We start from the raw sequence: 27,913 nt of genomic DNA, 5'->3' as shown, positions 1-27,913 counted from the left end.
ATAAGGTGCTGAGTTAGAAGCAAGTACCAGGGGCTAAGCTGGGCAGACCAGCAGCCAGCCATGCTCATGAACCACACAAAGTCTGGGAAAACATTTTTATTCATAGCGCATGTCTCCCTCCAGCAACTGAGGACACCACTCCCTGGAATGCAGTGTCCAAATGGCTACAGCTCCTCCTTGGACCCCACGGTGGAATTGGCTTTTATTTCCTAGAAAGGATCACAGAAGCCCAGCTCAGACCTGCCTCTGCCCACTCTGCTGGGAGAGAACCTACTGAGGGGCTAGTATCCTGAATGGAGTACCACGGGGATGGAGACTGTAGGCTCCTTGGGCTCCTCAGGCAGGTCACCTCCACTGTCCAGGAACTTGGAGAATGTCTCTAGGTCCCTGGTGCTTTTGTATTCTATCACCTGAGGAGAAAGAGAAGGACCTGAGGGCATGCTCCCCAGCACAGCCGGATACCAGCCGAGCCAGCTTGGGAGCAGTAGTACACTCCCTACCCCATCCACTGCTTCACCTTCCGGTCTGGCCCCGCAGGGAAGAACTTGAGGGTGGGATAGCCATGCACAGAGAAGGCCTCCAGCTCATTAGCCGTAGCATCCAACTCGGCGATGACAATGTCCTCACGATCCCTGTACTTCTCTGCCAGGGCCTCCCAGGCTGGAGCCATCTCCTTGCAGTGGCTGCACCATGGGGCATCTGAGGGAGGAGTCAGGCTTGGCCCGCTGACATCCCACCACCACCCACCACCAGCAGCCTGCCACCTTCCCCTCTTCAGCACTCACAGAACTTGACAAACACATTCTTGGTTTCATCAAAAGCCACCTGTTCAAAATTCTTGCCCACGAGAGTCTTGACTGGTCGCTGGTCCCAGTCAGGGGGTATCTCCTGGCTCAGGAGGTAGGGCTGGAGAAGCAAGCAGTCCTCCACTGGGGTCCTGTGTAGGGCCAGGGCCCTAGGACTGCTGCTCCTTCCTCCCTCTAAGAACTACAGACCTTGACTTCCCCATGGAGGACTGCCTGGCAGAAGGCAGCCACAGAAGCTGCAGTGATGGGCACCACATCTGTAGGTGCATACTTCTTGGTGGTCTCAATATTGATCAGGCGCAGGGTTGGGGCTTCCTCAGCCTTGAGCCCAAAATAATTCAGCACATGGCCATTGTCAGCGGCCACATCCACCATCACGAACAACACCTACCAAAAGTCATACCAAGTTGGGGTCTCCCTTAGCCCTACCACTCCTCCCCCTGGGCCCCCCAGTACCTGCCCCCGGAATGGGGGAGCTGCCTCCCTGAAGTCTGTCAGCAGCTCCCTGTGCTGAGCTAGTGTCTGGTTCACAAACAGCAGCAGGTGGTTGAGGATCTTGGCTGCAAAGATCTTAGGTGATGTCTGGAGGGACAGGAAACCCATGACTTCCACTGGGCCTCTGTTCGAGGGCCCCCAGCCCAAGGTCCCTCAATCCCAACCAAGCCTCCCACTTCTGAGGGTCCCTCCACCCTACCTCACTGTGACCTGTAGCTTTACTTGCCTGCATGTTGAACTCTGTGACCAGGTGCATGCTATGTGTGATGAGGAAGCGGGACAGGTCCGCTAGGTCCAGGCCAGTGTCCTTGTCTACCGGGAAGTCGGCCCGACCCTCATCAAACTGGACACCAGCAAAGTTAGTAGGAGCTATGGCCCTGACCCCAACCCTGTCCTTAACCCCAACCTACCTTCTTGAAAAGGACCACAGTATCCTTGGTGAGGCCAAACTTCTGAAAGAGCTGTGGCTGGTCAGTGACGCCAAAGGTTATGTCCAGGGCATCCTTCGCTAAGGCCAGGAAGGTGGCCACATCCTCTGCCTGTAGGTCCTACAGACCCAGCCCCCTGAGAATGATGGATGCCACCAGTACTGTTCCCACAGCCTGTCTACCCCCCAACCCCCCAGTTTACCTGAAAGAAACCAATGACCACCACATCCTGTTTGGCTATCAGTGCCTGGACACCTTCCTCATCTTCCAGACGTGTGGCACTGGACCCCACTCGCCGCCTCAGCCACTCAGCAATGTCCTCAGCCTTCTTGGGCCCTGCAGAGATGTCTCTATTTCAAATGGACTGGACTCCTGCCCCATGCCTAGGCCACACCCACTCCACACCTGTGCCCTTGCCCGCCCCCAGCCCTACCCACCTCATACCTACGTATTCTTCAGGGTCTGTGCGGTTCCCATTCTGGAAGAACTTGAGCGTAGGGTACCCTACCACGCCAAACTCCTTGGTCAGCTCTGGTTCCGCAGGCCCATCCACCTTGGCCAAGGTGACTGCAGCTGACTCAGCTGCCAGCAGGGCAGCCGCCTTGCTGTACTCAGGAGCTAGTGCCTTGCAGTGACCACACCAGGGAGCATCTGGGGGATGAGGCTGTGAGTGCACCAGTCCTCCACAACCCCAGCTGCAGCCCAGGTCCAACAGGAAGCACCTTCTGTTCACACCCTCCTTCAGGACCACCCTAGGCGTTGATCACAACCACACCTGGGTGCCAGACCCCAGACAACCCTCAGAGCCCAGAGTCAGTGAGGTTTGAGAGAGTTTGGAAAGAATCTTGCTTCCTCACTCCAGGGCCACATATAGCTGCTTTCTGAAGCCTCCCAGCTAAGAATGGCTTGGACATTCGTAAAGGGTTGTAAGGAATCGCAGACACATATGTCACAGGACGCTGCATAGGCCACCCAACCTGGACACTGCCTTCACAGAAGAACCAGTGACCAGCTGTTTGGAACAGAGGCCCCAAAGGTGGTAACATCAGCATGTGGCCATGTTGACAGGAGGGTTATGGGCATCCACATGTCTTCCAGCTACCACTCCTTCCCACTCAGACTAGACCACCACCAAGCCCAGCTCCACATCAGGACCTCCTGTCCAGGCACCCTCTCAGGGACACAGGGTGCCCACAAGAAGGACAGGTCTAGGAGGTAGACGCCTCAACCCGCAGGCTAGCACCATGGTCCCCAAACTGCTGGTCCAAGCACTCACAAAACTCCACCATCAGGGCTGGATGCTCCTGGAGTGCCAGGCTCAGGTTGTGGTGGCTCAGGACCAAGATCCCATCCTCCTTGGGGACTTCTTCCCCAGGGGACTCCTCGGGGAGTGCCTCTGAGGGACCCTCAGGCTCCTGTCCTTGTCCCCATGGACCTGAGAAGCCCAGCAGGAGCAGCAACACTGGCAGCAGCAGATCCTCCATGGCGTGCTGGGCCCTGAAGGCTGGAGTAGATAAAGGGATCGGGGACCAAGCAGCAACAGCCACGTGGCACCTGGCTGGGTCTCGGGGAAGATAAAGCCTGAAAGGCCCCTCGGGGGCGGGGATAGGCAGAAAGAGGCAACACAGGGCAGCGAGACAGGGTCACATTTAATGGGCACCAGGCAGGGAGGCAGGACACAGCAGAGCGGGGGACATCAGGTCACCAACTGGGGGGTCTGGGGAATGCTTGCAGGTCCTTCTGCAACTGACAGAAACTGGGAACACAGGCCCCAAGTAGGTTCAGTCCTTCCAGTCCTGGCAGACATGGAGGCCCCACTCCCAGGACAGGTGGTCAAGCCTGTCATCATCGGTGAAGCGGGACCTGACCACGTAGAGGCCACGTGCCAATGCGCCCCTTGGTGCTTCCTCCACTGTCGTCACAAATTCATACTCCTGGGCCCTGGGGCCGTAGCTGCCCACCATGAAGATGGCCTTGTCCACTGTGGGGAGGAAGGTCATCAGGAACCACCCCTCCGCCCTCCCTTCCCAGCCCCAGGCTGCCCTCCATCTCACCACGTAGTCCCCGACGATAGGTGTGATGCAGACATTTGAGGCCACTGACAATCTCCTTGTTGACCTGGGGGAAGGAGAATGTTAAGGGCCTTCTCTGGAAGGCTGGGGCATGGCTGGCTCCCTCCGGCAGCTGCCCTCACCTTGAAGGTGATCTTCACCTTGTATTCAATGCCCTCCTTCAGGACAAACACCTGGTTTTTCAGTGCAGCCAGGTCTCCTGTTAGAGAAAGCACGGGCGCACTCTAAATTTCCAGGATGCACAAGACCCTGCCTGCCCCAGGAATATCTCTGCAGGGACTGGTGGTGCCCGTGAAGTCTGTGTCAATACACCCAAGGAACTAGGATTCGGCACAGGGTCCTAGGATTGTCCTCATCCAAAGAGGGGCTGCACTCTGCAGAGGGGGTTGGTTACCTGTGAGGTCCATGATGATAGGCCTTGGAGCCTGATCCGACAGCAATGTCAGCCTAGTCACCTGCACGTTGGGCAGGCTGGGGTCTGAGGAGAAACAGCATCCACAGGGTGCCCTGCTGACCCCATCTTCCCCTCCCCCTGCTTGCAGCCCTCCACATCCAGGCCCCAGGCCATACCCGTAATGAGTGGCAGGGGCCCCAGCAGTGCCTGCTTGTACTTGACCAGGCTCATGTCCTCAGGGTCCAGCTGCCAGATTGCCAGCATGCTCTTCTTCCCAGGGGCCTGGTACTCTGGTACAGTTTCGTCCAGCACTTCTTCTGATGGGATCGGCTCCCCCTCCTTGTCAGCCAGGAGGACTGGGAGTCGGGGAAGGTGTGTAAGCACCTGCCACCTGCTGACCCTGGCATTCAAGTGCTGAGCTGGGACCCACACTCTCAACCAGTTGTGCCTCCCACTGCCCAGTGGAGCTAAAGAAAGCAGAAGGAGCTGTCACGGACACGCAGTGGCCCCTAAGTCCCTAGAAGTCCCTAGGCTTGGTCTCTTCTGGAGGGGCTCTGGTGACTAAGAGAGATTTCTAAGAGACCCTAGGGAGACCAATTTGTTTCTGGTCAGCTTACAGGCCACTGCTTAAGAGTAGTGGCCCTGGGGTACTCCAGGGGCTCCCCAGCTCTGTGCTCTTCCCATCATGTCCTAGGCCCCTCCGGTGGTGCCCTGAACTAGGGGTCTCCATATCCCCTTTGGGTGTCTTGGCCAGAGGTCTCACTGAGATGCTGCTCACTGCCCTCCAACCTTAGGATTGCCTCTCACCGGAAGGAGCCCCAGCCCCACCTACGGGAGAGGCCGCAGCCTTCAGGCTGGACACACTCCTTTCCTCCTGGCTCCCTTCCCCAGAAGGGTCTGCGTGGACTGAAGTCCCACGCCCGGCCAGAATCCACGCCACGAGGTCCCCACGAGCCCCCAAAGTTGCCGCGGGGACTGACCCCCAACCGCGCCGCTCCCTTGCTGCCCCCCGGCGCACGTGGCCGCCTCCCGGCCGGGCCACTCACCTCGGGCGCACAGCGCCAGCCGGAGCAGCTCCAGCAGCTGCGCCCCCAGCTCGCACGCGTCCAGGCCCAGCATGGTAGCCGCGGCCCGCCGCGGAGCCGCCGCCCGCTCGGCTCAGCCCCGGCGCGACTGCGGTGAGCTCATCCCGGCCGGGAGCGCCCCCCGCGCCCAGCGCCGCGCCCGCGCCGCGCGCCCCCAGCCGCTCCGCGGACCCCGCGCAGCCCGCAGAGACGCGCGTGTCGTCCGCACCGCGCCGGAACCCCGTCGTCCCTGCCGCGCCCCGCGCAGGGACGCGTCGCCAGGGACCCAGGGCCGCCCCACCCCCACGGGGAGTCGGGTCCCCCGGGATCTCCTAGGCGGGGCGTGCTGGCCAGAGACGCCAAGTGGAACAGGTGCGACACCCCCACGTCCCTGGACTCCCATTATCAGCAGGCGGCGCAGGGCACACCTGGAGCCCCGCAACCCTCCACCTGCTCCCTCCTTCTTGTCTGGGCAAAGGGGACTCCTGGGGCCTATCAGCCTCCAGCTGGGCCACACCCTGTTGGTTCTGGGCACCCACACACTGAAGTGCAGTCTGGGCCGTACAGACTCAAGGATCCCTTTAAGCTTACTACTGGTGCAGACTGAATGTGGGGTTGGGGGAATGTGTCTGGGGGACCTGAGACCCAGACAATTCTGCAGGTTCCTATGACTGGGCAAAGAAAAGATACTGAAGAAACAGAAAGTGGGCTCTGAGAGATGTCTTAATCTTGACATCCAAAGGAGACCTAGGGATGGGAGGGGATGTTGGTTAGCCAAGGCAGGTGGCTGGTGAGCCCAGCCTTCAGCTGAGGACAGCAGGACCGACCGAAGGCCTGGATCTGAGTAAGGAAGTCGGTGCAGCACAGTGTCTTTCTTTTCCGGGAATAACCAGGGATCATATCCACCTTTGCTTTTCTGAGTAGCAGGTGACTGTTAAGGCTGAGGCATTGGGCTAGTGGCCACACCGACCCATTACCTTTCCAAAGCAAGACCCTGCAAGGAGGCCCAGGAAGCCAGGGAGACCCACCCCTGCCCTGCAGGAAGTGTGTAGTGTTAGGTAGGAAAATTACTTGTCCTTAGCTGGGAATAGCTTCAGCTGCCTGCAGCCTGAAACCTCCATAGATGCCTACTCATCCAGGGAGGGCGGATGGCCTTTGGTGAAGTAGGGGGCAGGAGAAGGTTGGGATCTACGGGTGATGTAACATATCTAGCCAGGACGCCCCTCCACCCCCTGATTTATTGGAATCAACTCAAATGACATGTTGAAGGTTCCTGGTCTCAGTAAGGCCAGTTCTCCCTCCTTTGGCTCCCAGCATTCCTTGGGTGGGGAAGAGAAAGAGGGTACCCTATCCTCAGGACAGAAGAAACGACCCAGTCATGCCTTTTATAAATGGTCAGTAACCCTGCCAGTGAGGGCTATATCATACCATCCTATGGCTCCACATAGGCCATACATGGTGCCACATGTTTGAAAAGATACTCTTGGGCCAGCCAGACGACAGCCTTGACCCCACACCCCTGACTCTGCTGGCCCCTGCCCTCCTTAAAGGACCATGGACGGAGTAGTGGCTATCAAGACCCTATACCACTATTCCCAACCTGGTCCACCTGGCCACAGGCTCCTCTGCTGGAGTCCTCCATCCCTCCTAGGCTTCATCCTTTCTTACTGTCTCCACCCTGATGAAAACCTGTCCTTTTCCAGAGCTTTGGTGACATGTCCCATCTCCAAGACCAAGCCCTGAGGTAGGTAGCCACCAGACCAAGGCAGGTTCCTCTGCTTGGCAGGCATCTGAGGTTTCAGGCTGCCCCCACGGCAGGCTATCACAAGTCACAGCTCCCGTGACTTGGTCGTGCAGGAACCTGTGCTCACACGGTTAACCTTGGCGGGAGGGGCTGGCAAGGGGCGGGGCGTCTCCCTCTCGGACATCCGCCATGGCCACGGCTGCTGGCTGCACACCCCACGGCGGGTTCTCCCGCACGCAGAGGCCACATCTCAGCAAGGTGGGTCCTCGGCCTGTGGGCACAGGGTTTGGACAGGAGAAGGGGCGTGGAACGCGGCAGGTGAGGGGCGTGAACAGCACTGGGGAGACCCGGGAAAGCACTGGGAGTTCAGAATGACGGCACTGGGTGGCCCTGGTCCGGGCCTTTGCTGCCCCAGTTTGTTATCCCCGCGCGGTGGCCTGGGGAACCTGCGGGCAAGTGCGCACGATCTGAGTTGCTCCCCCACCTCCTGCGCTCGCTCTCAGATGGAACGGGTGGTCGTGAGTATGCAGGACCCCGACCAGGGCGTGAAGATGAGGAGCCAGCGCCTTTTGATCACCGTTATTCCCCACGCGGTAGCGGGTGAGGCTCGTGGACACCCTGGGGGGAGCAGGGCGCCGCGGTCTCCGCCCACTTCGCCTTTCCCGTGCAGGCAGAGACCTCGTGGAATGGCTGGTCCAGAAGTTCTGCATCTCGGAGGAGGGTGAGAGTCCAGGCGCACCGCGGCTTGGGGCGGGGTTGGGCGCTAGAAGAGCGCTCACTTTTCTTCTTCTCAGAGGCCCTGCACCTGGGCACACTCCTGGCGAAGCACGGCTACATCTACCCACTGCGTGAGTCCCGAGACTTGACGCTCCGGCCGGATGAGACGCCCTACAGGTTCCAGGTCAGGCAAGCCCAGGGTAGCAGGGTGCTACCAGGGGAGGGGTGGAGCTAACTGGGGTCCGAGCGGGATGTTGTGACACACTGGACCGGACCCGCACCCTCCCGCAAAAGATCTGGACAGAGGCAAGCCTCGAGAGCTTCAACTCCTGGGGCTGCAGCAGACATGCAAAGGGCAATGTGCGGAGCATTCAGGAGGAGTCCGGCAGCAGGTCCCAGCTGTGTGGTGATAGGAGCCCTGCACCTCAGTGTGTGTCTAGGCCACCCCAAGCTCAGACTGTGACCACATCCTTGGATTATCAGGCTCCACTTCTTCCCCAGTCAGCTGGGGAGGCAATCAGAGTCACCGAAGTAATCCCTTTATAGGACCCCAAGTGACAATCTGGCCTCAGTTCCAGGTAGAAAGAATGGGCAGTGGTCAGCTGGAGCTTCCAGATAAGGATGCACCCTCTGACCAACCATAGTTAGGAGCCAGATGGTGGGGGGTGCGGGGTACCTGGGAGAGAGATGAGAAGGTCTTGGACTTCATTTTCCCTGCACAACACAAGACACCCTACTTCTGGACAAGCACTCTGTGGCCAGCTGCTGAGCTGGACTATGGTGAGTGGGGTGGATATAAATCCGGTCTGGGAATTGGTGGTTCCAGGGCAATGAATGCCACAGGGTTTGGACACTGATGGCCCCTCTGCGTAATCTCCTATCCTTCCAGCCATCTACCTGGCTAAGAAGAACATCCAGAAACAAGGGGCCCTGGTGGACTATGAGAAGGTGGGACCTCCATCAGGCTAAGTCCAGCACAGACTCACCCCTTGACACACAGCATACTGTCTAGACTGCTAGATAACAAGTACCCCTACTCAGCCTTGCAGTCTCACTGGGAAGGCCCCCATACCTCCAAGGGAGGCTTAGGGTTCCCAGAAGGAGAGGCAGCCCCTGTTTAGAATCTCATGGGGTGAGCTGGTTTCTGTACCAGGTGGGGACACACACACACACACACACACACACACACACACCATTAACTCCCTGCAGTGTCCCTGGGAGCTGGGGTCCATGTTCCAGAGCTAGGCTGGTGTGGGGGTCACCCACTTTACCCACCAGATACCCTGCTGCCTTCCAGGAACATTATGCCCAGCTGCACAAGAAGATCAACCATGCATGGGATCTAGTAGTGATGCAGGCTCGAGAGCAGCTGCGGTGAGACACAGACCACAGCTGGTGGGACACTGAGCTCCTCGGGATGCTCAGGATGCTCCTTGGGATGCTCGGGATGCTCAGGATGGCGAGCTGGGCACCAGCACCCCTGAGGCCAAGAACATCCCATCACAGGCTCCACTGCCTGCCCATGGCCAAGTGTGGGGAGTGCTGTGGTAGTACCAGCTTCCTCTCACCTCTGCCTACTCCTCCCAGGGCAGCTAAGCAGCGCCGGAAGGGAGACAGGCTGGTGATTTCGTGTCAGGAGCAGACATACTGGCTGGTGAACAAGCCCCCCGTGAGTCCTCGTGTGGTGAGGGCAGGGGGGGCTCCCTGGCTGTCAAAAGAGGTCTGTGTATGTTGCTAAAAATACTCTCTCAAAACTGCCTGCTTAAGGATATGGTACATTTCAGGGTCTGGGAAGGATATGGTGCATTTCAGGGTCTGGGAAGGATATGGTGCATTTCAGGGTCTGGGAAGAATATGGCGCATTTCAGGGTCTGGGTGGGTGACAGGAAGTTTGTTTCTTGGTTGAGAATGCATAGGTGACATGGTCAGGCCCGAGGCTGCCTCTAGTCCCAGACCACAGAACAAGCCAGCTTCACTATGTATATGGGAGACACAAAGAGCTAAGGCAGGACCTGAGGGTCCCAGGAGGCAAGGTGGGGCCTGAGCCAGCTACAGCACAGGGGCTGGGATTCAGGGGGCATCGCCTGGGAAACTGAGGTCCTAGCACATGCCTCAAGGTCTGATTACGATCTGAGGGGACCACCCTGAGTCGCGGTAGGGAGAGAGATGGAGTTCAAGGCCAGATCCAGACTCAGTTTCCACACCGAAGAGTAAAGGGTATTGAAGTCCGTCGGGGTACAGGGCTTAGCACGCCATCTCATCGTCTTTCCGTAGCCTGGGGCACCGAACATTCTGGAGCAGGGTCCTGAGAAGGGCTCTTACAGCTCCAGTCGACTGCAGATGGTAAGCACCTCATATTCCGCCCCAGCACCCCGCTGCCTGCTGCGTTAACACATGCCCTTCCACTCACCGCACGCACTTCAGAGTTCACTGGACCGCTCATCCATCCGTCTGTCCTTTGATCCACCTAAATGCGCCTGATGCGGCCACTCCCAGGTCCCTAGTTTGCCCTGTGCCTGGTCTCAGTGCCTCCTGCACTCCACCTCAGGCTCCCTTAGTAACTCTTGTCCTCCTCCTTTCTTCCCCCTGCTGACTTGGGTGCAAGTAAGTGGTGGTCCTGGGGGAGGGTGGGAGGCCCCTCCCCCAGGCTGAAACAGCACCAGAAACCCAGGGAGGGGAAATAATGACAAGCAAGGCTATGGCGTGGGGCCCTGGGCCCGCAGGTACCTCCCTCCAAAGCCTCTGGTAACATCCAAACTGGAGAAGGTGGGACCCAGGAAACAGGCCCTAGCTAATGCAGCAGCAGGGGGCAGTATGACAGGTTAGTAACAAGTGAAGAATTTCTAGGTAGCCTGGAGAACTGTAGGGTGTTATAAAACATCTTCAGAGTCTCCAGATACAGGCTGTCAGAGGCTTCCCCTGGGGACTCCAAAAGTTGGGCTGCAAGTCCGAGCCATTCTTTGCTATATCCTGGTGGAGCAAGGTCTCAGCCCTAGGTGGGGCATAGGGGGATTCCTGAACCCCAGAAGGCTACTTTGTAACTCAAGCCACCTGTGTCTTCCAGACCTAGAGCTCCGATTTCTACAAGTGTGAGGTAGGTCCTAGAAACTTGGGGGTTAGGGATGCCCATCCCCCAGCACAGGTCCTGACTCAGCTCTGGTGTCCTAGATCGAGCGCTTCAGGAAGGCGTTGGTCAGGAACCGGGTGAAGTCCTCTGTCTGCCTCGAGGCGTGAGTGAGGGGCAGCGAGAGACCCTTCCCAACCCAGACCCTTTAGAGAGCCTCTTGTCCCTAAGGCCACCCTGCACTGGCCCCTGGAACCCCCAGGTACCTGAAGTTCAGCAGCCAGCATGGCCCGCACGATCCCATCATGTCAGGGTGCCTGCCCAGCAACCCTTGGATCACGGACGATGTCACCTACTGGGCCATGAATGCGCCCACGTAAGCCCTGGGTAAACGTTTGGGTGGCACTGTGCAGCGCTCCCCGACTGCGGCAGGATCAGCAGCCCACTCACCCCTCCCCTTCCAGGGTGGCTGCCCCCACAAAGCTGCGTGTTGAGCGCTGGGGCTTCAGCTTCCGGGAGCTCCTGGATGACCCCGTGGGGCGTGGCCACTTCATGGATTTTCTCCAGAAGGAGTTCAGCGGTGAGAAGGCCCTATAGGCACCCCCAAGGGAGGGAGGCCACTGCCTGGGACCCTGTCCCAGGCTTTCTCTAGCCTGCTCAGTGCGAACCCGCAACCCTGCCTGATTGCTGCCCTGTCTTCAGCGGAAAACCTCAGCTTCTGGGAGGCATGCGAGGAACTGCGCTTTGGCGGGCAGGCCCAGGTCCCTGAGCTGGTGGATGCTGTCTATCAGTAAGTGTGTGGAAGTGGAAACTAGTTGGCCATCGCTCAGACCCCAGCACATAGGCCTACTCTGTACCATCCGTATCCCAGGCAGTTCCTAGCCCCTGGAGCTGCCCGCTGGATCAACATTGACAGCCGGACGATGGAGTGGACCCTGGAGGGGCTTCGCCAGCCGCACCGCTATGTCCTCGACGCAGCCCAGCTGCATATCTACATGCTCATGAAGAAGGTGGGCACATCCCGGTGTCCTCGCCAGCACCGCCCTCCCTAGTCTGCTTTTGGTTCTGTTGGGTTTTGTCTGTTTGGCTTCGTAAGGAGTGAGCACCGCCACTGCCAATCACGGCCCTGGTTTCAGTGAACCAGTGTGGTGGTGTTCAGACCCCACCATTGCCTACTGTCTCTTGACTGGGCTGTCTATTCCCTACCCCACCCGTTTGTGTACCCTCTGGTCATCTAGTGGTACAGATGGAGTCAAAGCGGGATTCTTTACACTACTGATCTGTTTTAAAACAATTAGCTGGATCTTTAGTGTTTGTTCAGTGGTTAGCAAGGTTTTTTAGTTTGTCTGAGTCAAGGTCTCATTTTTTGTTTGTTTTTTCGAGACAGGGTTTCTCTGTGTTGTTTTGGTCCTGGGTCTTGCTCTGTAGACCAGGCTGGCCTCGAACTCACAGAGATCCGCCTGGTTCTGCCTCCCAAGTGCTGGGATTAAAGGCGTGCACCGCCACCGCCCGGCCTGAGTCAGGGTCTCACTCTAAAATTTCTAACTATGTATAAATGTCCAGGCTGGCCTTTGACTTGTAGGTGAGCCTCCTGCCTTAGCCTCTTGATGTTATTTAATACCATAATAAATTTGTAGCTTTCTTAGGGCATGGTGTTGCAAACCTTTAATCCTAGCACTAGGGTCAGAGACAGGTGGATCCCTGTGAGTTCAAGGCCAGCCTGGTCTACAGAGTGAGATCCTATCTCAAAGAAAAAAATCATAGATTTCAACACATTTAAAAAGTTTTAAACCACAACAGTTGACCATCATCATTGTCATTACAGCCAGTCTCCTGTAGTTCATACTGGCCTTGAATTTGCTATGGATGACTTTGAACTCCTGATCCTCCTGTTTCCACCCCAGAGTGCTTGGATTTCAGACATGCATCATCACACCATTAAAAAAAATTATTGTTTTCTCAAAAAACGAAAAAAGCAAACAAAAACTTTAAAAAAAAAACCACAATAACAACAACAACAAAAAACAGGCTTGCTGTCTTTTTTTTTTATCCTAGCACTCGGGAGGCAGAGGCAGGCAGATCTCTGGGATCTCTGAGTTTGAGGTCAGCCTGGTCTACAGAGTGAGTTCCAGGACAGCCCGAACTATACAGAGAAACCCTGTCTCAAAAAAACAAAAAACAAACACAAAAAACAGCCAAACAACCAAAAAAAAAAAAAAGGTATTGTTTTTTAAGAATGGGTCTCCCTATGTTCCTTAGCCGTGATCTGTGAGTTCTCCCACGTGGACTCAAGCTGACACTCCTGGCCTGGTCATCTTAATGTCACATCCTGTGACTCCCCAGCCTTTGCTGGCCTCCTGCTCTCTCTCTCTCTCTCTCTCTCTCTCTCTCTCTCTCTCTCTCTCTCTCTCTCTCGTGTGTGTGTGTGTGTGTGTGTGTGTGTGTGTGTGTGTGTGTGTGTGTGTGTTCTCTATATAGCCCTGGCTGTCCTGCAACTCACTATGTAGACTAAATTGGCCTAGAACTCAGAGAGATCCACCTGCCTCTATCTCCTGAGTACTGGGATTAAAGGCGTGCGCCACTACACTTGGCCTTAGTGTGAGTTTTTGTAGGGTTTCTCTGTTTTTTCTAACGAGCTCTGCCCTTTGAAGGATGATTATTTATTTTATAATCTCACTATGTAGCCCAGGCTATCTATGAGCTCATGCTCCTCTTCCCTTTGCCTCCCAAATATTAGGATTACAGGTGCAAACCATCAAGCCTGGTCTGCTGTACAGTTAAAACTCAGCATCCTCGCCCTGCCTCTGTAGAGGTGGAGACACTCTGGCTCCTCAGCCCTGGCTGGAGAGGTGCTTGGCTCATCCCTGTGTGTGTGAACACGGCACCTCTTTCCTGTGTTTTACAGTCTGGTGCTCCCACCAGATGGGTGTCAGATCTCTCTAGGTCTTGTTTTTTGCTAGTGTTGGATGGTCGTGTCCCCCCGACCCCCAGTCCCCAGTCTTGCATGGCCTATGAGCAATGCCTGGCTGGACCTGGCTAGGAAGTGAAGGGTCAGACTGGACACTGTTTCCTGCAGGACTCCTACCCGAGGTTCCTGAAGTCTGACATATACAAGGGCTTGCTGGAGGAAGCTGTGATCCCGCTGGAGACCAAGCGCCGGTGAGCCATGCCAGTGCCCTATATGCGCTGAGCAGGGAAGACCCTGCAGAGCAGACCAGGCCCTCAGCACTTTCTCGTCCCCAGGGCATTTCCATTCTTGCGGAAGCCTCTGCACTCAAGTCCCAGCCCTGCTCTTCAATCTACCCCTGGGGAGCCTCCAGCAACCAGCACCCCTGCAGGTGGCAATGGGGAGGAGTAGATGGATCTTGCCTGACACCCTGTGGAGTCCTGCTGTCCTGGATACTGGTCCCCGAGCACTGGTGTCTCCTGTGTAGAGAGCCCAGCCTTGCTATGAGGGCCCTGGGTCTCCACTAAAATCCCCACACCCCCTTAGAAGAGACTGGTCCAGCCACTGATTCCTAGCAAGATTTCATTGACTAAGCCTTACCAGGATAGGACTTGTTCAAGGAAGGTAAAATCAAGGTCCTCAAAGTTCCTGGTACTTTGTAGTCAGAAGTAGGTGGTCACCTCATTTCTAGAATATCAAGTCTTTGACACATCAAGAGATATTGGTCTCTGGCCATGCCGTCCCATTGAGGATGGCTCCACCACTGGGTAGGTCCCCTATTCTGCCGACGCTAATCCCAGTGGCTTCTCAGTAGACTGTACGTACCTGCAGGCACCACATTCACTGCTATCCACGGCATCTCTTCCACCTGTCTTACCAGATCTGAGAAAGGCAGTTCCTGCTGTCGTCCTGACTGTGGTGCTCCCGGGTCCCTTAGGTCTTTGCCAAGGAACAGTCTCCCTAACCAGGCTGTCCTCTGTGCCACCTCCTTCTGCCATGCAGCTCCCAGGCGGGCTGCTCTCCAGTCTCTCCTCACAACTCATTTCCACAGAAATAAAAGATTCAGGTCCTGACTTAGTCCGTTCTCCTGTGGGTCCAGCTTGGCCCAAGTCCATGGCTCGAGTATCTGTGACACAAGGCATGGGTGGCGTGTAGTATGAGTGGCGTGTGTGCATGCCGAGTGTGATGTGCGGCATCTGTGGTGTGTATGAAGAGGCTGGGAGCAGCTCGGGAGTGTGGTTCCGGTAAACATGTAGCCACCATGGGTCCGGCAGGATGGCTCAGTGGGTAAAGGCTCTTGCTGTCAAGCCTGACAACCTGAGTTCAGTCCCCAGGATCCACATGGTTGAGAGAACTGATGCCCACCAATTGTCCTCTGACTTCCAGGCACAGCCCTACCCCAAATAAACAAATGTATTGTTTAAGTGGCTCCCGTGGAGGGGCCTGTCCTGTCTGGGCTGCTGAGTGGCCTGGTCCTCTCTGTCCTTTGGTGGCCGCAGCCTACAGACCTGAGGGCCTTGGTCTCTGGAGGAAACACATGAGTGTCTGAGTGCAACAGAAAGTCAGAACCTTGTCAAAGAAGCTGTGAGCAGACAGGATGCTACCATCTGTCCAGTGTCCCCTGGAGCAGCTGTGCCCAGCTGCAGGAGGGATGACCCAAAGCAAGCCCCGGGACCCTAAGAAACCTTGGGCAGGCTAGAGGGGCAACTGGTCCCTTAATGACCATAAACAGGTCACCGTCCTCAGCAGCCACCAGGTGGCCTTCAGGGAGGGCGCACAACCCAGACTGGCTCTGAGTAGTGGCTGCCCTTGGACCCTGCACCCCATCCTGTGCCGTGGAGAGCCAGTCTCCTGAAATCTGGAGGTAGACCCTTCTCCACTACCCTTCCTTCTCAGAGTGATGTGTATGCCGAGTTACCTTTACTTCTCAGGGTTGAGGGACCCACTTTCTGCCTTGAAAACGCCTACCCATCAACCTCAGCCCTCAGGTTGACACCTCAGGCTTTTGTGCACGAGATTTTTGTACATGTGCGGTTATGAGAACAAGTTCATGTTTAGCAAACTCCAAAGGGTTCTCAGAAGGACTGATGCTCTCCGGTCAAGCCCTGAAACCCTTCCAGGTTCTGCGCAGAGACAGAGCTCACCTTCCATTTCACTGCTCTGCATAACAGAACACAAAGGACATGATCCTAGGGTAGAGATGCCTGTCAAGACAGCAGGAGCCTCTGCCCTGGTGATCATCCTAGAGGCTGTTCGAGAAGACTACAGGCTTGTTCCTATCGGGCAGGTCTGTGTAAGCTCTCATCTCCCCTGGCATTCCTGGCAATGACTTAGAATACACTCCCCCCACCCCCCAACCCCCCCACCCCCCCTGTTTATGGCAGGCAGAGAGACATCCAGACAGATTGCAAGCTCACACTGGGTTACTGGGGCTTTCCCCAATCAGTGCAAATCATTTATTGTGTTGTTTTTCATGGTGGCTAGGGTCATGGGACTGCTTTGGCTACAGAGCTAGGGATCTGGGCAGAGCTGCTCTGTTGCCCTTGGGCCTCAGGAGCAACAAGGCACAAGGTGAGACCTGCATCAGGTAAGCACCAGAGAGTAGGAAAAGGGGCGTGCCTGCTGTGCTGGGGGGGGGATGGGGGGGTAGGGGGTGGTGGCGCAGGGACTTGTGTGCAGACAGCAGGTCCAGTGTACTGAGGGGAGAGACAGAGTCAGCGTGTATTCTACAGGCCCCTCAAGTGCACCCACAGGCTCCACTGCAGGCCCCTTCTGCTGGCAAAACTCTTGCTGCTCACTTTCCAGGAGACATGCTCCCTTCTGCTTTGGGAGAGCAGCTTCAGAGTCTCAGGTTCCAGGCGCAGCCCTGAGGCTGCCCAGGGCCCACCACCCTCTGAGCCCCATGACTCCCGAGAGACAGTGCAGACGAAGGGAGGGCCGGGCCGGAAGGAGAGGGACGGACATCACAGGTGGGGGTCGGGAGTAGCGCACCCCACAGCAGCGGCTTCTCCAGTGGAGAGTGAGAGGGGAAGGAGGCACTAAGTGGGGGGCTTCCTGAAGGACTGGCTCGGCCCATACTGGCCCAGGGAGGCCTACTGGCCTTGACCAGGTCACACGGGCCACACAGTGAGACCTTTGACGGAGGACATGGTATAGGCAGGAGATTGGAGGTGTTCATCCTTGGGAATAGCTGGTAAGGCCATAGCTCCCAGAGGACCAGAATCACCAGGGCAAACGGTGAGGCCGGCGTGGAGGCTGAGGGTAGGCCAGCTTTCCAGGAGGCTTTGTTTTCACAGTTGGAGTCTTTCCATGTGCCCCAGGTACCACCACCTACAATTCACTCCGATACCGTAGTCGGGAGAACCGGTCCCGGATAGCCTGGTCGCTGTCTGAGCTGCCTTCACCCAGGTGGACCACTCGACTGCCTGGGACAAGGTCTCGAACTTTGTGTTTGATCACAGAGACCAGGCCAGGCATGTCTGAGTTTGCTGGGCCCGTCAGGAGCACATAGGCAGCGTGGCGGCTTGGTTCAAACAGGATCGCTGTAGGGGACGACAGTCAGTACTGCTCAGGACTAGCCGGAGAGAACTAGGTCGGGGAAGACCTGGACCCGGTGCCTGAACCCAAGCTCACCATCGAAGGCCACGATGTTGGCAGACACGTTGGCTAGCTCCAGCAGGATGCCAGGCAGGGTGGGATGGAACATGTACAGGCTGTGCTGCGTGTCTTGGGGATCCTAAAGTGAGAACAGCAGTGTGCCTCACTCGCCTGTTACACCTGGGCCACAGCTCCATCTCAGTGGGCCCGGAACTCCTGGTCCCTTCCTGGGCAGCCCTAGGTTACCTTCAGAAGCTGTTAACTAAGTACCTTGTTTAGAGTGATGTCTACCAGGGTCCCCCAGAAGGCTACCTCTTGTTCTATGAACACTTGTTAGGCCCTACATCCACCCCCTGAACCTGGTCCCTCCTGGTGTTCGTCAGCACCTGCTCTCGCTATAACCTCCAAGATCCTTCTCCTGTAGCCCTAAGGCACTTCAGGATACTTCCCCCTTGGTCTGTACCCCCTCACTACAGTTCTGCTCTCCACTCAGTGGACTTGTGGTGGTCTAGGCCCTGGCAGCTTCCAGGGGATCTGGGTCTGGCCCCTCTCAACCCGGATCCCAACAAAGGGTATTCCCTGAACATGTGACCACATACCATCTCATTGGTGCTGACAAGCTCATGGAGGCCCCAGAAGAAGAAGGCTGAGCGGTGGTCTGCCGTCATCAGGCTTGTGGATGGCGGGCCCCCAGGCAGGCTTGGGAGGGGCTGGCTCCACAGCACAGATCCAGTACTGAGGTCCAAAAGTAGGATCTGGGGAGGGAGGGCACACTACTGGCAGATGGCCTCAGCTTGCACAGGAATGTGTAGCTCAGCCATGCTAGCCACAAAGGCTGCTCTCTGTGCCATCTGCCCATCTGAGGGCAGCAGTCTGGGGCTCAGCACTGTCTGCTTTCACAGTCTGCCATCAGCCACGGACAAGGTAGTCTCCCAGTCCACACAGGAAGCCCAGCCTACCTTCCTATCAATGCTGGTTCCATTTTCAATGACCACAGCCAAGGTGTCTGGTTTGTAGTGGCCAAGGATGGGTTTTCTGGAAAGATTAAGGAAGAAGACCTGACAGAATGTCTTGGTACAGGAATACAAGATGAAATTTCCATGGCCACATGCTTCTGGATTGGATGGGGCTACCCACATCTGGACCCAGGATGAGGGGCTGGTACCTGTGACCAGCAGCTTCAGCAGACCCTCCAGGGACAAAGGACAGATCCAAAGACAGACAGGAGGCCTCCAGCGGAAGTACACAGGCCTTCCAGTCCATTGTCTATCCTCCCTGCCCGCCAGCAGGACAGGCTGAGGTCCTGAGCAGGCATGTATCCCCACTCAAATTCAGCATCAACTGACATACCTGAGAACCTGAGTTGCACCAAGGGTCCACCTGGGCATCAGATCTTGTCCATCCAACAACATACAGGCCTCGGAGCTCACAAGGAGCACGTCCTGGCCAGCTTTCCCCGGGACATTCATCAGGTAGCGAATAGCTCCAGAGCTAGACAAGAATGGAGGCAGTGGGGGTTGGGGGGTGGTGGGATATGGGTCTTTGAGATGAGCCCCTCACCAAGGCAGGCCTGCTGGGGCTACTTCCCCCAGGCCCCCTGGTATATCCTCATGTTTCTCAGTTCCCTAGCCTGAAAGTTTAAATGAGATGCTGTTAGTGGATCAAGGATGATCTCCCCATACATTATTTTTCTCTACTACTGGGGGATGAAAGCCTGGAACTCACTTGTGCTGGCCAAGCACTCTCTCACTGAGTCACCCCCAGCCTTCTCAATTCTTACTCTGCTTTTGCTTGTTCATTTCTCATTTCCAAAGAGATGCTGTCCTCACAGTACTGCAAGGCCACAGTCTGGCTGTCCTGTGCTCCGCACGAGGTTGTCCCTAACTGAGGCCCGTGTGTCAGACAAACCTGTGCAGAAGCCTCCGGTGAGCAGAGCTATTGAGCAGGTTTTCCCAGTAGGAGTCTTCCTTAAACTGGCCATCTCTCCCAGTAAATCTCTCATAGAGACCCTTCACAGAGAAGCCGCAGAGGGCGCTTGCTATTCCAAACACAGAAGGACACTGTCACCATGGGGACCAGGAGCGCCCATCAGTCCCACGGCTGGAACCACGTTGTGCCACACCCGGCCCAGCCCTTGGGCTTCCTGATTGTTGACTAGGTGTCAGCTCATGAACAGGAGTGGCCCCAAGGTGGCCAGTCACCCAATTTCTCCTCATGCCCAGCATCCAGTGTTCTGCCTAGCATCACTTCAGGAGAGAAGCCCATCCCAAGAACGTGGCACCCAACATACCACACGGCAGGAGAATATAGTGAGCACCCGTTCTGGTCACATGGAGGAGGGCGCCACCGTCTCCATCCACACCAAGGCTGCCTCTGTGGCCGATCTGGTCCCCGGTGCTGCCTGAATAGATGGCCCCGCTGACCTGTAGTGACAAAGGGCAGTAGGGAAGCGACAGGCCCAGCTCTGCGGGAGGGCAAGGGGACCTCCAGGGAGTTGCAGGGGAGAGGGTGGTCAACACTCTTTGGGTCTAGGGGAAATGTACTTTGAGGAGAGTGACCAACAGGGAGCATGTGTTGCCCAGCCTGCCCGGGAGGCATGGTAGCTGGAGGCCATGGTAGCTGCAGGCTCACGCCAACCCACACATACGCCATGTACATTCTGCCACTCATGGGAAAAGCCAGCAAGCTCCTGTAGAGATGGAGCCTCCCAGGATGTTGCGTGTGTGGACCTCAGCGTAGAGCCCTGGGAGAACCCTTGCTGGGTGGCCACAAAAATTCTCTCTCGGGAGAAGTGGATGAGGAAGAAGGGAAGGGGGGCTATGAGGTAAGTGGGTACTTGAGAACTACGCTGATCACCTCCTGGCCCTCCCGGGCGAGGATCAGTAGGTCTGGGGCACCGTCACCATCGATGTCGGGCACCTGGAGCAGAGGGCTCAAGATGGAAGCGTTCCCGCCTAAACTGCTGGAGTGGCTCCACAGGGTTTCCCCTAAAACCAAACACACAGTGGCTCCAAATCCCCTTCTTGACAGACAAATGGTAGACGCACGTGAGGGCGCCCATCCTTGGGACCCTGAGGCCACTAAGACACAGGAGTGTGTACAAGTGGCCTGAAATGTCGGCGAACAAGCACAGTACACCCGAGTGAGAAGACGCCAGACGACGGTCTCTTCACAAAGCAGCTGGCCCAACGGCTCGTGCCTGTGATCTCAGCATTTGGGAGGAGCACACAGGAGGCTTGCTGCGAGTGGGGGGCCAGCCTGGGCTACATAAGTTCCCGGTCAGTCTGGGCTGTATGGTACTCCCTTGCAAAAAAACTGCAACATCAGCGAGAGCAGGGAGATGGCTTGATGGTTACAGCACTCGCCACACAAGCGTGATCCCTGAAACTGTCATGGAAACTGCGTGGGCGTGCCTTTCTTCCTCTGGCCTGTTCTATTAAGGCTCGGAGACTTGTTCTAGGAGTAGAGGCCCATCAGTAGGCTCAGTCCAGCCCTCTACGCCACAGGAGCCCAGGCTGCTCCCCCACAGCAGGTGACACTAGTGGTCTCGGTTAGCATCCATAGCAAGATGCAAACCGTGGGGAGCGAGGACACAGCGGCACCATGGCGGAGCAGCTGCAGGAGCTGCTACCACTGGCCTACCCAGCCAGCAGCCCCCAGGGGAGCGCCAGGGCTGACCCCTCCAGTGAGAACCACCGACCTTTGCCAGAGGGCTGACCTGTGAATAAGTTGACGGCGACGGAAGAGCCTAGACTTCCCACGAGGATACAGGCAGAAGCCGCCTCACTGTCCGACTGTGGAGGCACGGCGCACTTCGCAAGGGCGACATCCTGGGCTACGGGCCTCTCCCAGAGCACGCTGCCATTGGCCCCTGACACGGCAGCCACAAAGGCACAGGGAGCAGAAAGGCCTGGAAGGCAGGGGTGGCAGCCACTCGGTCAGTCTCAGATAATGTCCTGCCACCTCCTGTCTCCCTTACTCTGTGCCTCAGCCACATGACTCAGCCCATTTCCTTTAGTATCCCCATAGACCCGAGTCTCCCGGGACACTGGTGTTGGCCCCAGGTGGAGCGAGGGAACTGAGAGCATTATCTAGCCTATTCTATTACAAGAAAAAAGGATGGGATGGTTCCCTGAATTCCCTCCATTTGTATGCCCCAAATGAGATGATGAGCCTGGACAAAGAGCCCTCTTCCCACGGGGACCACCTTGTTAGACAGGAATTACCTTCATCGGCACAGGATCTGGTGAAATTGTTACTGCTGTTGGTGTTTTTATAGAGAAAAAGAACGTCCTGGATCCTGTCCCTGTTTACGTCTCTCATAGCCAGAAATTCATACGGGACTGAAAAAGAAAGTCACAGACTGTGCTCCAGGGGCCATCTGTCTTGGGGAAGGTCGGGTTGAATGCTCTGAGTGGCTTGGTGCTCCCACTGTATAACTTGCCACTGTGAGGTGCCCTGCTCCCCCCAATAATAGCAGGATCTTCATCACTAGGACAAGCAGTTTCTTCAGAGGCATGCAGATCTCTGTGAGTTTGAGGCTAGCCTGATCTACATAGAGAGTTCCAGGAGAGCTAGGGTTACAAAGAAAGACCTTGTCTCAATAAACAAACAAACAATAAATAAATAAATGAATTTGAACATCTGTTCAGAAGAGGCAGCCATATTCCATTCTTGTAAGGTCCAGTATTTCCTTCCATCAAGGGCTCAAATGAGAAGCTCTAAGCTTAAAACCAAACTATGAGAGGATGAAGTTGGACATTTATCATATTCAAAAGCTCAAAATGGATCAGACTCCTAGACACAATTAAAAATAAAATACAGGGCTGGAGAGATGGCTCAGAGGTTAAGAGCACTGACTGTTCTTCCAGAGGTCCTGAGTTCAATTCCCAGCAACCACATGGTGGCTCACAACCATCTGTAATGAGATCTGGTGCCCTCTTCTGGCCTGCAGTCATACATGCTGTATACATAATAAATGAATGAATGAATGAATGAATAAATAAATAAATAAATCTTTAAAAAAATAAAAATAAATAAAAATAAAATACAGGCCAGGTGTGGTGGCACACACCTTTAATCCCAGCACTCAGGAGGTAATGGTATGTGGACCTCTGTGAGTTTGAGGCCAGCCTGATCTACAGAGCGAGTTCCAGGACAACCGGGGCTATGCAGAGAAGCCCTGTCTCAAAAACCCAAAAACAAGCCGGGCGTGGTGGCGCACGCCTTTAATCCCAGCACTCGGGAGGCAGAGCCAGGCGGATCTTTGTGAGTTCGAGGCCAGCCTGGGCTACCAAGTGAGCTCCAGGAAAGGCGCAAAGCTACACAGAGAAACCCTGTCTCGAAAAAACCAAAAAAAAAAAAAAAAACCCAAAAACAGGACAAACAAGCAAACAAACAAAGCAGGTACAGGATTTCAGGGCCATCTCTCCTAAGATGTACAAGTGATGAGCAGACACATGAGAAGACTTCAGCATCACTGGACACCAGAACTGGGAGCAGGAGGCTTAGGATGAGTTCACAGCCGCAGCTACATAACAAGTCTGAGGCCAGCCTGGGCAACACAGTAGATTCCAGGCCAGCAACAGTTCCACAGCCAGAGCCTGTCTAAAAAGCAATGTCTGGAGCAAGTACACTGGCTGCTCTTCCCGAGGACCCGGGTTCAATTCCTAGCACCCACATGGTAGCTCACAACTGTGTCTGTGACTCTAGTTCCAGGGGCTCCAATGTCCTTTTCTTTTTTGTTACTGTTGCTGTTTGTTTTTTTTTTTTGTTTGTTTGTTTGTTTTTGTTTTTTAGACAGGGTTCTCTGTGTAGCTTTGCGCCTTTCCTGGAACTCGCTATGTAGACCAGGCTGGCCTCGAACTCACAGAGATTTGCCTGCCTCTGCCTCCAGGTGCCACCACCGCCCAGCCAATGTCCTCTTCTAATCTGCATGAGCACCAGGCATGCATGTGTATGCACACACACCTGCAAGCAAAACACCCATATACATAAAGCAAATCTGAAAGAAAAATTTAAACCTCATAAAAAAAAAATCAAACAAAAACCAAATAGCAGGGATGGGGACTTAGCTCAGTGGTAGAGTGCTTGCCTAGACCCTGGGTTCGATCCTCAGCTCCAAAACAAACAAACAAACAAACAAACAAACAAATAGCTGGAGATACAGCCAGGTTGTCAGTCTTTGCCTGGCACACATGCAGCCCAGGGTTCACTCCCTGGCACTACATCGTCAGGCACAGTGACCAAAACAAACAAGCAGATGGACCATATGGACACATCACCTCCAACCCATCTGGACGGATGCTTGGGAAGCAAAAATGGAAGTAAGTGTCGGCAGACAGGAACCCTAGCACTGACGGTAGGAGCAATAAACCGGAACTTAATTCATTTCCAAAGTCCCTTTACAACAAAAGGAAAGTGAGAAACCCTGTCTTGAGAAACAAACAAACAAAAAAAAAAAAAAAAAAAAAAGGAAAGAAAGAACAAGACTTGGGCTGGAGAGATAGATGGCTTAGCGGTTAAGAGCACTGGCTGCTCTTCCAGAGGACCTAGGTTCAATTCCCAGCAACCACATGGTGGCTCCCAACCATCTGTAATGAGATCTGGTGCCCTCTTCTGGTGTGCAGACCTAACAGAAGACAGAGCACTCATGAACACAAATAAATAAATCTTTAAAAAAAAGAAAACAAGACTTGGGGAACTGGGGATGTAGCTCAGGTGGTAGACTTCTCCTGTGCCACATGAAACCAGGTGGGGTGGCACACTCCTGTAATGCTAGCAGCTGGGGTGTGATTCAGGAGTTCAAGACCAGCCCAGCTACACAGTGTGTCATCCTGAGGTAAGTGAGAACTTGTCTCTAAATAGAAAAATAATAAATCTAATTAAAAAAGGAAAGGCTTTCCAGTTGCTTTTCATAAAGGTTAATTTCCTGGGACAGAAATAACGTGTGGCTTGGTTTGGCTTTCCCACCGGGACACCTCTGGGCGCCTCCACATCTGCTGCGCAGTTCCCCTCAGCTGACGGGCCTTCGCTAACCTCTCGGGCAGTTGGTGTGTTTCACTGAACTGTTTCCATTTAGTAGCCTACAAGTCTGCTTTTGCTCTCTTACCAGAGCAGTCCTTCCAGTTCCAAAAGGCTCCTGAAATCTCCAAGTTCTGAGGTAAACCCGGCAGCCACTCAGGGCTGACTGTCAAAGACCACCAGACTCCCGTAGGTAACAGTCCTGCCCCAGAGGCCTCTGGGACCCTCCTGGGCTCACCTGCAGTGTTGTAGTCAAGCCTCCACATTCCCTGAGACAAAGGTCGGTCTGGACATGGGATGATGAAAGAGACGACAAACACCACAAAGAGACAGATAAACAAGGAAAGGAAGAACGCCACCGTGCGGCATCGGGACAGTCTGGACTGCAGAGGCTTGCTCTTCAAGTTCTCTTCATCCTTCGATTGGTTCCCCAGGTTTTCCTGTGACTTTCTGTCCTCATTCTTCAAGGGGTGGATTTCAGCTTCTAAATCCTTGTTATCCGTCATTCTGAGCTCATTCCAGAGCTTAATTATGGTCACTGCACAGGATAAGAAACGGGTAAGGTCAGCAGTGAGCTGTTGCATATGCAAATCATATTGCTTTCTTTTCTTTCTTTCTGACAACATAAAACAAATCCTTAACTAGCTATCCTCATTGTACGTGTCTGAATGCATACATGCCCCAGCACATGTAGGGTCAGAGGACAAGTGTGGAGTCAGTTCTCTTCTCCCTTAATGGGATCCAGGCGACTAAACTCAGGGTATCAGGCTTGCACAACCTCTCTACTCTCCGAGCCGCCTCATCGATCCTGCATTGTTCTTTGTTTTGAGATAAGACCTCTGTCTTAGGGCTGCTATTGCTGTGATGAAACTCCATGACCAAAGTAGCTTGGGGAGGACAGGTTTATTCGGCTTACACTTTCACATTGTAGTCCATTATCGAGAGAAGTCAGGACAGGAACTCAAACAGGGCCAGCACCTGGACGCAGGAGCCGATGCAGAGGCCAAGGAGGGTACTGCTAACTGGTTTCCTCATCATGGCTTGCTCAACCTGCTTTCTTTTTTTTTCTTTTTTTCTTTTTTTAAAAGAATTATTTATTTATTATCTATACAGAAGAGGGTGCCAGATCTCATTACAGATGGTTGTGAGCCACCATGTGGGTGCTGGGAATTGAACTCAGGACCTCTGGAAGAGCAGTCGGTGCTCTTAACCTCTGAGCCATCTCTCCAGCCCCAGCCTGCTTTCTTATAGAACCCACGACCCAGCCCAGCAATGCCCCTGCCCACAATGGCTGGGCCCTCCCCCATCAATCACTAATTAAGAAAATGCCCCACAGGCTTGCCTACAGCCTGATCTTATGGAGGCATTTTCTTAATAGAGGCTCCCTCCTCTCCAGTGACTCTAGCTTTTGTCAAGTTGACATAAACTAGCCAGGTGATCCCTTGTCAACTTGACACACAAACACATCACTGTTAAGTCACAACCTTTCTTTTCTTTTTCATCCCCCCAAAATTACACATTAATAAAAACATGACAATATAAGACATTTTATAAACTTAAAAAGCCCCACAGCTTTACAAATTCAAACATTTTAAAAGTTGTCTCTTTAAAAATATCCAACCTCAGCTGGGCGGTGGTGGCCCATGCCTTTAATCCCAGCAGTTGGGAGGCAGAGGCAGGTGGATCTCTGTGAGTTTGAGGCCAGCCTGGTCTACAGAGTGAGATCCAGGACAGCCAGGGCTACACAGAGAAACCCTGTCTTGAAAAACAAAACAAAAAAAGGGAAGAACCAGGGCACAGTCACAATCTGAACAAAGTAAAGCTAAATTCCCAATAGTGTATAAATAACTCAACGTCCAATATCTGGGATCCACTCATGATCTTCTAAGCCAGTGGGTCCTCAACCTTCCTAAAGCTGCAAGCCTTTAATACAGTTCCTCACGTCATGGTGACCTCAACCATAAATCATTTTTGCTGCTACTTCATAACTGTAATTTTGCTGCTGTTATAAATCATAATATAAATATCTGATATGTAGGATAACTGATATGTGACCCCTGTGAAAACTGAGAACCACTGTTCTGGGCTCCTCCAAAGGGCTTGGGTCACTTCTCTGGCTCCACCCTCTACAGCGCTCACAGATTGTCTTCTAAGCTTGGGCAGGCTCCACTCCACTGCTGCTGCTGTTCTGGAGGGTTCTTGGTGGTCACACATGGTACTGGCATCTCCAAAATGCTGGGGTCTTCTGTGGCAACTGGGCTGCACTTTTACCAATAGCCTCTTCTGGGCTCTTTTCATGGTGCCAGGCCTCACCTTCTCTGCATGACCCTTCAGTCCTGGGCCTTTAACTACTACGGAGGCTGCGCCTTCACCAGCGGCCTCTCCTGGCCTCTCACAGTGCCAAGCCTCAGCTGCCCTCCATGACCCCGTCATGCCTTCAAAACCTGTACTGCCTCAGTAGCTTTCTTCTTTTTCCCCCCCTGAGACAGGGTTTCTCTGTGTAATCGTCCTGGCTGTCCTGGAACTCACTCTGTAGCCGAGGCTGACCTTGAACTGAGAGATCCGCCTGCTTCTGCCTCCCAAGCACTAAGTCTTCAGTGACTCTTAACATAACCAAGTCAGCATGAGGTACAACCTTGGGTGCCTCTGGAACACAGCTTCTGTGTGCTAACTCTGAGGTAACACTTTCCAGAAAACTTCACATCAGTGATGCTGGTCTCTTCTTAATCACCACCAGTTTCTCAGCTCCAGCTGGCCAGCATCAATTGTCCCAGTAAAACAAAGATTTCATTTTAGTGCTTCTGGTCTCTTGGTAATCACAGCTCCAGTTTCTCAGCCCCAGCTGACCAGACACCACAGAGTCTTCACACGCAAGTCTCTGCTTCCCTCTGAAACTTCACAGGCCAGGCCTCCATCATCCGCACTGCTCTCAACACTCTTATCTTCCAGGCTCCCACAGAACATCCCACTGAGCTCTCAACACTCAATGGCTGTTCTAGCCCAAGGTTCCAAAGGCCTTCCACAATCCTTCCAAAAACAACTTGGTCAGGTCTGTCACAGCAATAACCTACAGTCTCCAAATGCAGCTCTGAACCTCACTTAGGTAGACCAGACTGGCCTTGAGTTTACGGAGAGCTGCCTGCCTCCGCCTCCCAAAGGCTGGGATTACAGGTGGCGTTCCCCACCATGCTCAGTTTGTGTTCTGATTCTTAGGCACTTGGTGACAGTTGCCACTGTGGACCACCAGCCCAAGAAGAACGACGTCAATGTGTGGAGTGTCCACCAACACCCGCTATTTAAGACGACTTCTAAACAACAGGAAAAGGCAAAAACTCATACAAAATCAGCAGCCGGTACGTTCTTCCTCTAACACACAGTGCTTCACCAGGGCACCTGGTGACCAGAACTGAGGACACCAGAGTCATGTGCTACTATTCATTAACCAAGCCCCTCCTGCTCATATGTCAGGCACACAGATGGGAAAGGGGGTGTGAAAGGCTGATGCAGCCAACGTTCTCACAAATGGACTCCCAAGAGATCTGTGGTAAGGCAGTTTTCTCTG

General features: G+C 54.5%; 5 protein-coding genes across 11 annotated transcripts in view; 2 read left to right on the top strand and 3 right to left on the bottom strand.

The window, feature by feature from the left end:
* Window positions 1-81: 81 nt before the first annotated feature.
* On the bottom strand, window positions 82-3,213 carry Pdia2 (protein disulfide isomerase family A member 2). Of its 2 annotated transcripts, none has more exons than XM_015997587.3 (11): window positions 3,006-3,213; window positions 2,174-2,380; window positions 1,932-2,065; window positions 1,712-1,849; window positions 1,528-1,644; window positions 1,263-1,388; window positions 996-1,193; window positions 786-906; window positions 518-699; window positions 303-410; window positions 82-209 (listed from the first exon to the last, which is right to left on the bottom strand). In XM_015997587.3, the coding sequence occupies exons 1-11, from the start codon at window positions 3,211-3,213 to the stop codon at window positions 165-167; spliced, it is 1,584 nt and encodes a 527-aa protein (XP_015853073.1). In that variant the 3' UTR covers window positions 82-164. The 2 variants fall into 2 exon arrangements, with proteins under 2 accessions (XP_015853073.1, XP_076434218.1); XM_076578103.1 differs by having other exon boundaries at window positions 350-410.
* A 139-nt stretch (window positions 3,214-3,352) lies between these two features.
* On the bottom strand, window positions 3,353-5,380 carry Arhgdig (Rho GDP dissociation inhibitor gamma). The gene is made up of 6 exons (XM_006978961.4): window positions 5,242-5,380; window positions 4,372-4,551; window positions 4,196-4,279; window positions 3,924-4,000; window positions 3,784-3,847; window positions 3,353-3,710 (listed from the first exon to the last, which is right to left on the bottom strand). Exons 1-6 carry the CDS (start codon window positions 5,312-5,314, stop codon window positions 3,511-3,513), a joined length of 678 nt encoding a protein of 225 aa, XP_006979023.3. The 5' UTR covers window positions 5,315-5,380; the 3' UTR covers window positions 3,353-3,510.
* On the top strand, window positions 5,313-7,067 carry LOC143274545 (uncharacterized). Its single transcript, XM_076578105.1, has 2 exons — window positions 5,313-5,631; window positions 6,963-7,067. Exons 1-2 carry the CDS (start codon window positions 5,313-5,315, stop codon window positions 6,971-6,973), a joined length of 330 nt encoding a protein of 109 aa, XP_076434220.1. The 3' UTR covers window positions 6,974-7,067.
* A 96-nt stretch (window positions 7,068-7,163) lies between these two features.
* Rgs11 (regulator of G protein signaling 11) lies at window positions 7,164-14,808 on the top strand. Its single transcript, XM_076578104.1, is given in 17 exon segments — window positions 7,164-7,261; window positions 7,507-7,603; window positions 7,674-7,724; window positions 7,798-7,904; window positions 8,449-8,500; window positions 8,610-8,668; window positions 9,018-9,094; window positions 9,308-9,389; window positions 9,995-10,063; window positions 10,785-10,814; window positions 10,889-10,950; window positions 11,047-11,160; window positions 11,249-11,364; window positions 11,487-11,574; window positions 11,656-11,794; window positions 13,861-13,943; window positions 14,028-14,808. Coding segments are annotated over 17 exon segments (1,410 nt in total). The 5' UTR covers window positions 7,164-7,192; the 3' UTR covers window positions 14,143-14,808.
* A 1,346-nt stretch (window positions 14,809-16,154) lies between these two features.
* Window positions 16,155-27,913, bottom strand: part of Fam234a (family with sequence similarity 234 member A) — a 34,404-nt gene continuing 22,645 nt past the window's right edge. For 4 of the 6 annotated variants that reach the window (XM_006978843.4, XM_015997583.3, XM_015997584.3 and 1 more), the window contains 11 exons: window positions 24,590-24,889; window positions 21,555-21,671; window positions 21,047-21,238; window positions 20,185-20,315; window positions 19,619-19,751; window positions 19,237-19,366; window positions 18,679-18,819; window positions 18,288-18,363; window positions 17,928-18,083; window positions 17,365-17,467; window positions 16,155-17,273 (listed from right to left, as the gene is read on the bottom strand). In XM_006978843.4, coding sequence (XP_006978905.2) covers window positions 17,062-17,273; window positions 17,365-17,467; window positions 17,928-18,083; window positions 18,288-18,363; window positions 18,679-18,819; window positions 19,237-19,366; window positions 19,619-19,751; window positions 20,185-20,315; window positions 21,047-21,238; window positions 21,555-21,671; window positions 24,590-24,857 — 1,659 coding nt within the window. In that variant the 5' untranslated portion in view covers window positions 24,858-24,889 and the 3' untranslated portion in view covers window positions 16,155-17,061. Of the gene's footprint in view, window positions 17,274-17,364; window positions 17,468-17,927; window positions 18,084-18,287; window positions 18,364-18,678; window positions 18,820-19,236; window positions 19,367-19,618; window positions 19,752-20,184; window positions 20,316-21,046; window positions 21,239-21,554; window positions 21,672-24,589; window positions 24,890-25,275; window positions 25,363-26,986; window positions 27,103-27,913 lie in introns of those variants that run through there. The other 2 variants (XM_076578084.1, XM_076578085.1) reach the window with 2 other exon arrangements.

This window comes from Peromyscus maniculatus, chromosome 8 (genome assembly GCF_049852395.1).
Source record: "Peromyscus maniculatus bairdii isolate BWxNUB_F1_BW_parent chromosome 8, HU_Pman_BW_mat_3.1, whole genome shotgun sequence".
Taxonomy (NCBI): Eukaryota; Metazoa; Chordata; class Mammalia; order Rodentia; family Cricetidae; genus Peromyscus; species Peromyscus maniculatus.
This window is presented reverse-complemented; position numbering and strand designations above follow the sequence as displayed.

What these genes read in the sequence shown, in the direction of transcription:
- Pdia2 (XM_076578103.1), bottom strand. Translation starts at nt 3,213, where the DNA reads ATGGAGGATCTGCTGCTGCCAGTGTTGCTGCTCCTGCTGGGCTTCTCA. An exon ending in CTGTGGTCCTTTTCAAGAAG is followed by an intron (nt 1,645 to 1,711) that starts GTAGGTTGGGGT and finishes GCTGGTGTCCAG; the next exon opens with TTTGATGAGGGTCGGGCCGA. An exon ending in GAATGTGTTTGTCAAGTTCT is followed by an intron (nt 700 to 785) that starts GTGAGTGCTGAA and finishes CTCCTCCCTCAG; the next exon opens with ATGCCCCATGGTGCAGCCAC.
- LOC143274545 (XM_076578105.1), top strand. Translation starts at nt 5,313, where the DNA reads ATGGTAGCCGCGGCCCGCCGCGGAGCCGCCGCCCGCTCGGCTCAGCCC.
- Arhgdig (XM_006978961.4), bottom strand. Translation starts at nt 5,314, where the DNA reads ATGCTGGGCCTGGACGCGTGCGAGCTGGGGGCGCAGCTGCTGGAGCTG. An exon ending in GCTGGCGCTGTGCGCCCGAG is followed by an intron (nt 4,552 to 5,241) that starts GTGAGTGGCCCG and finishes CCCGACTCCCAG; the next exon opens with TCCTCCTGGCTGACAAGGAG. An exon ending in AGGTGAAGATCACCTTCAAG is followed by an intron (nt 3,848 to 3,923) that starts GTGAGGGCAGCT and finishes TCCTTCCCCCAG; the next exon opens with GTCAACAAGGAGATTGTCAG.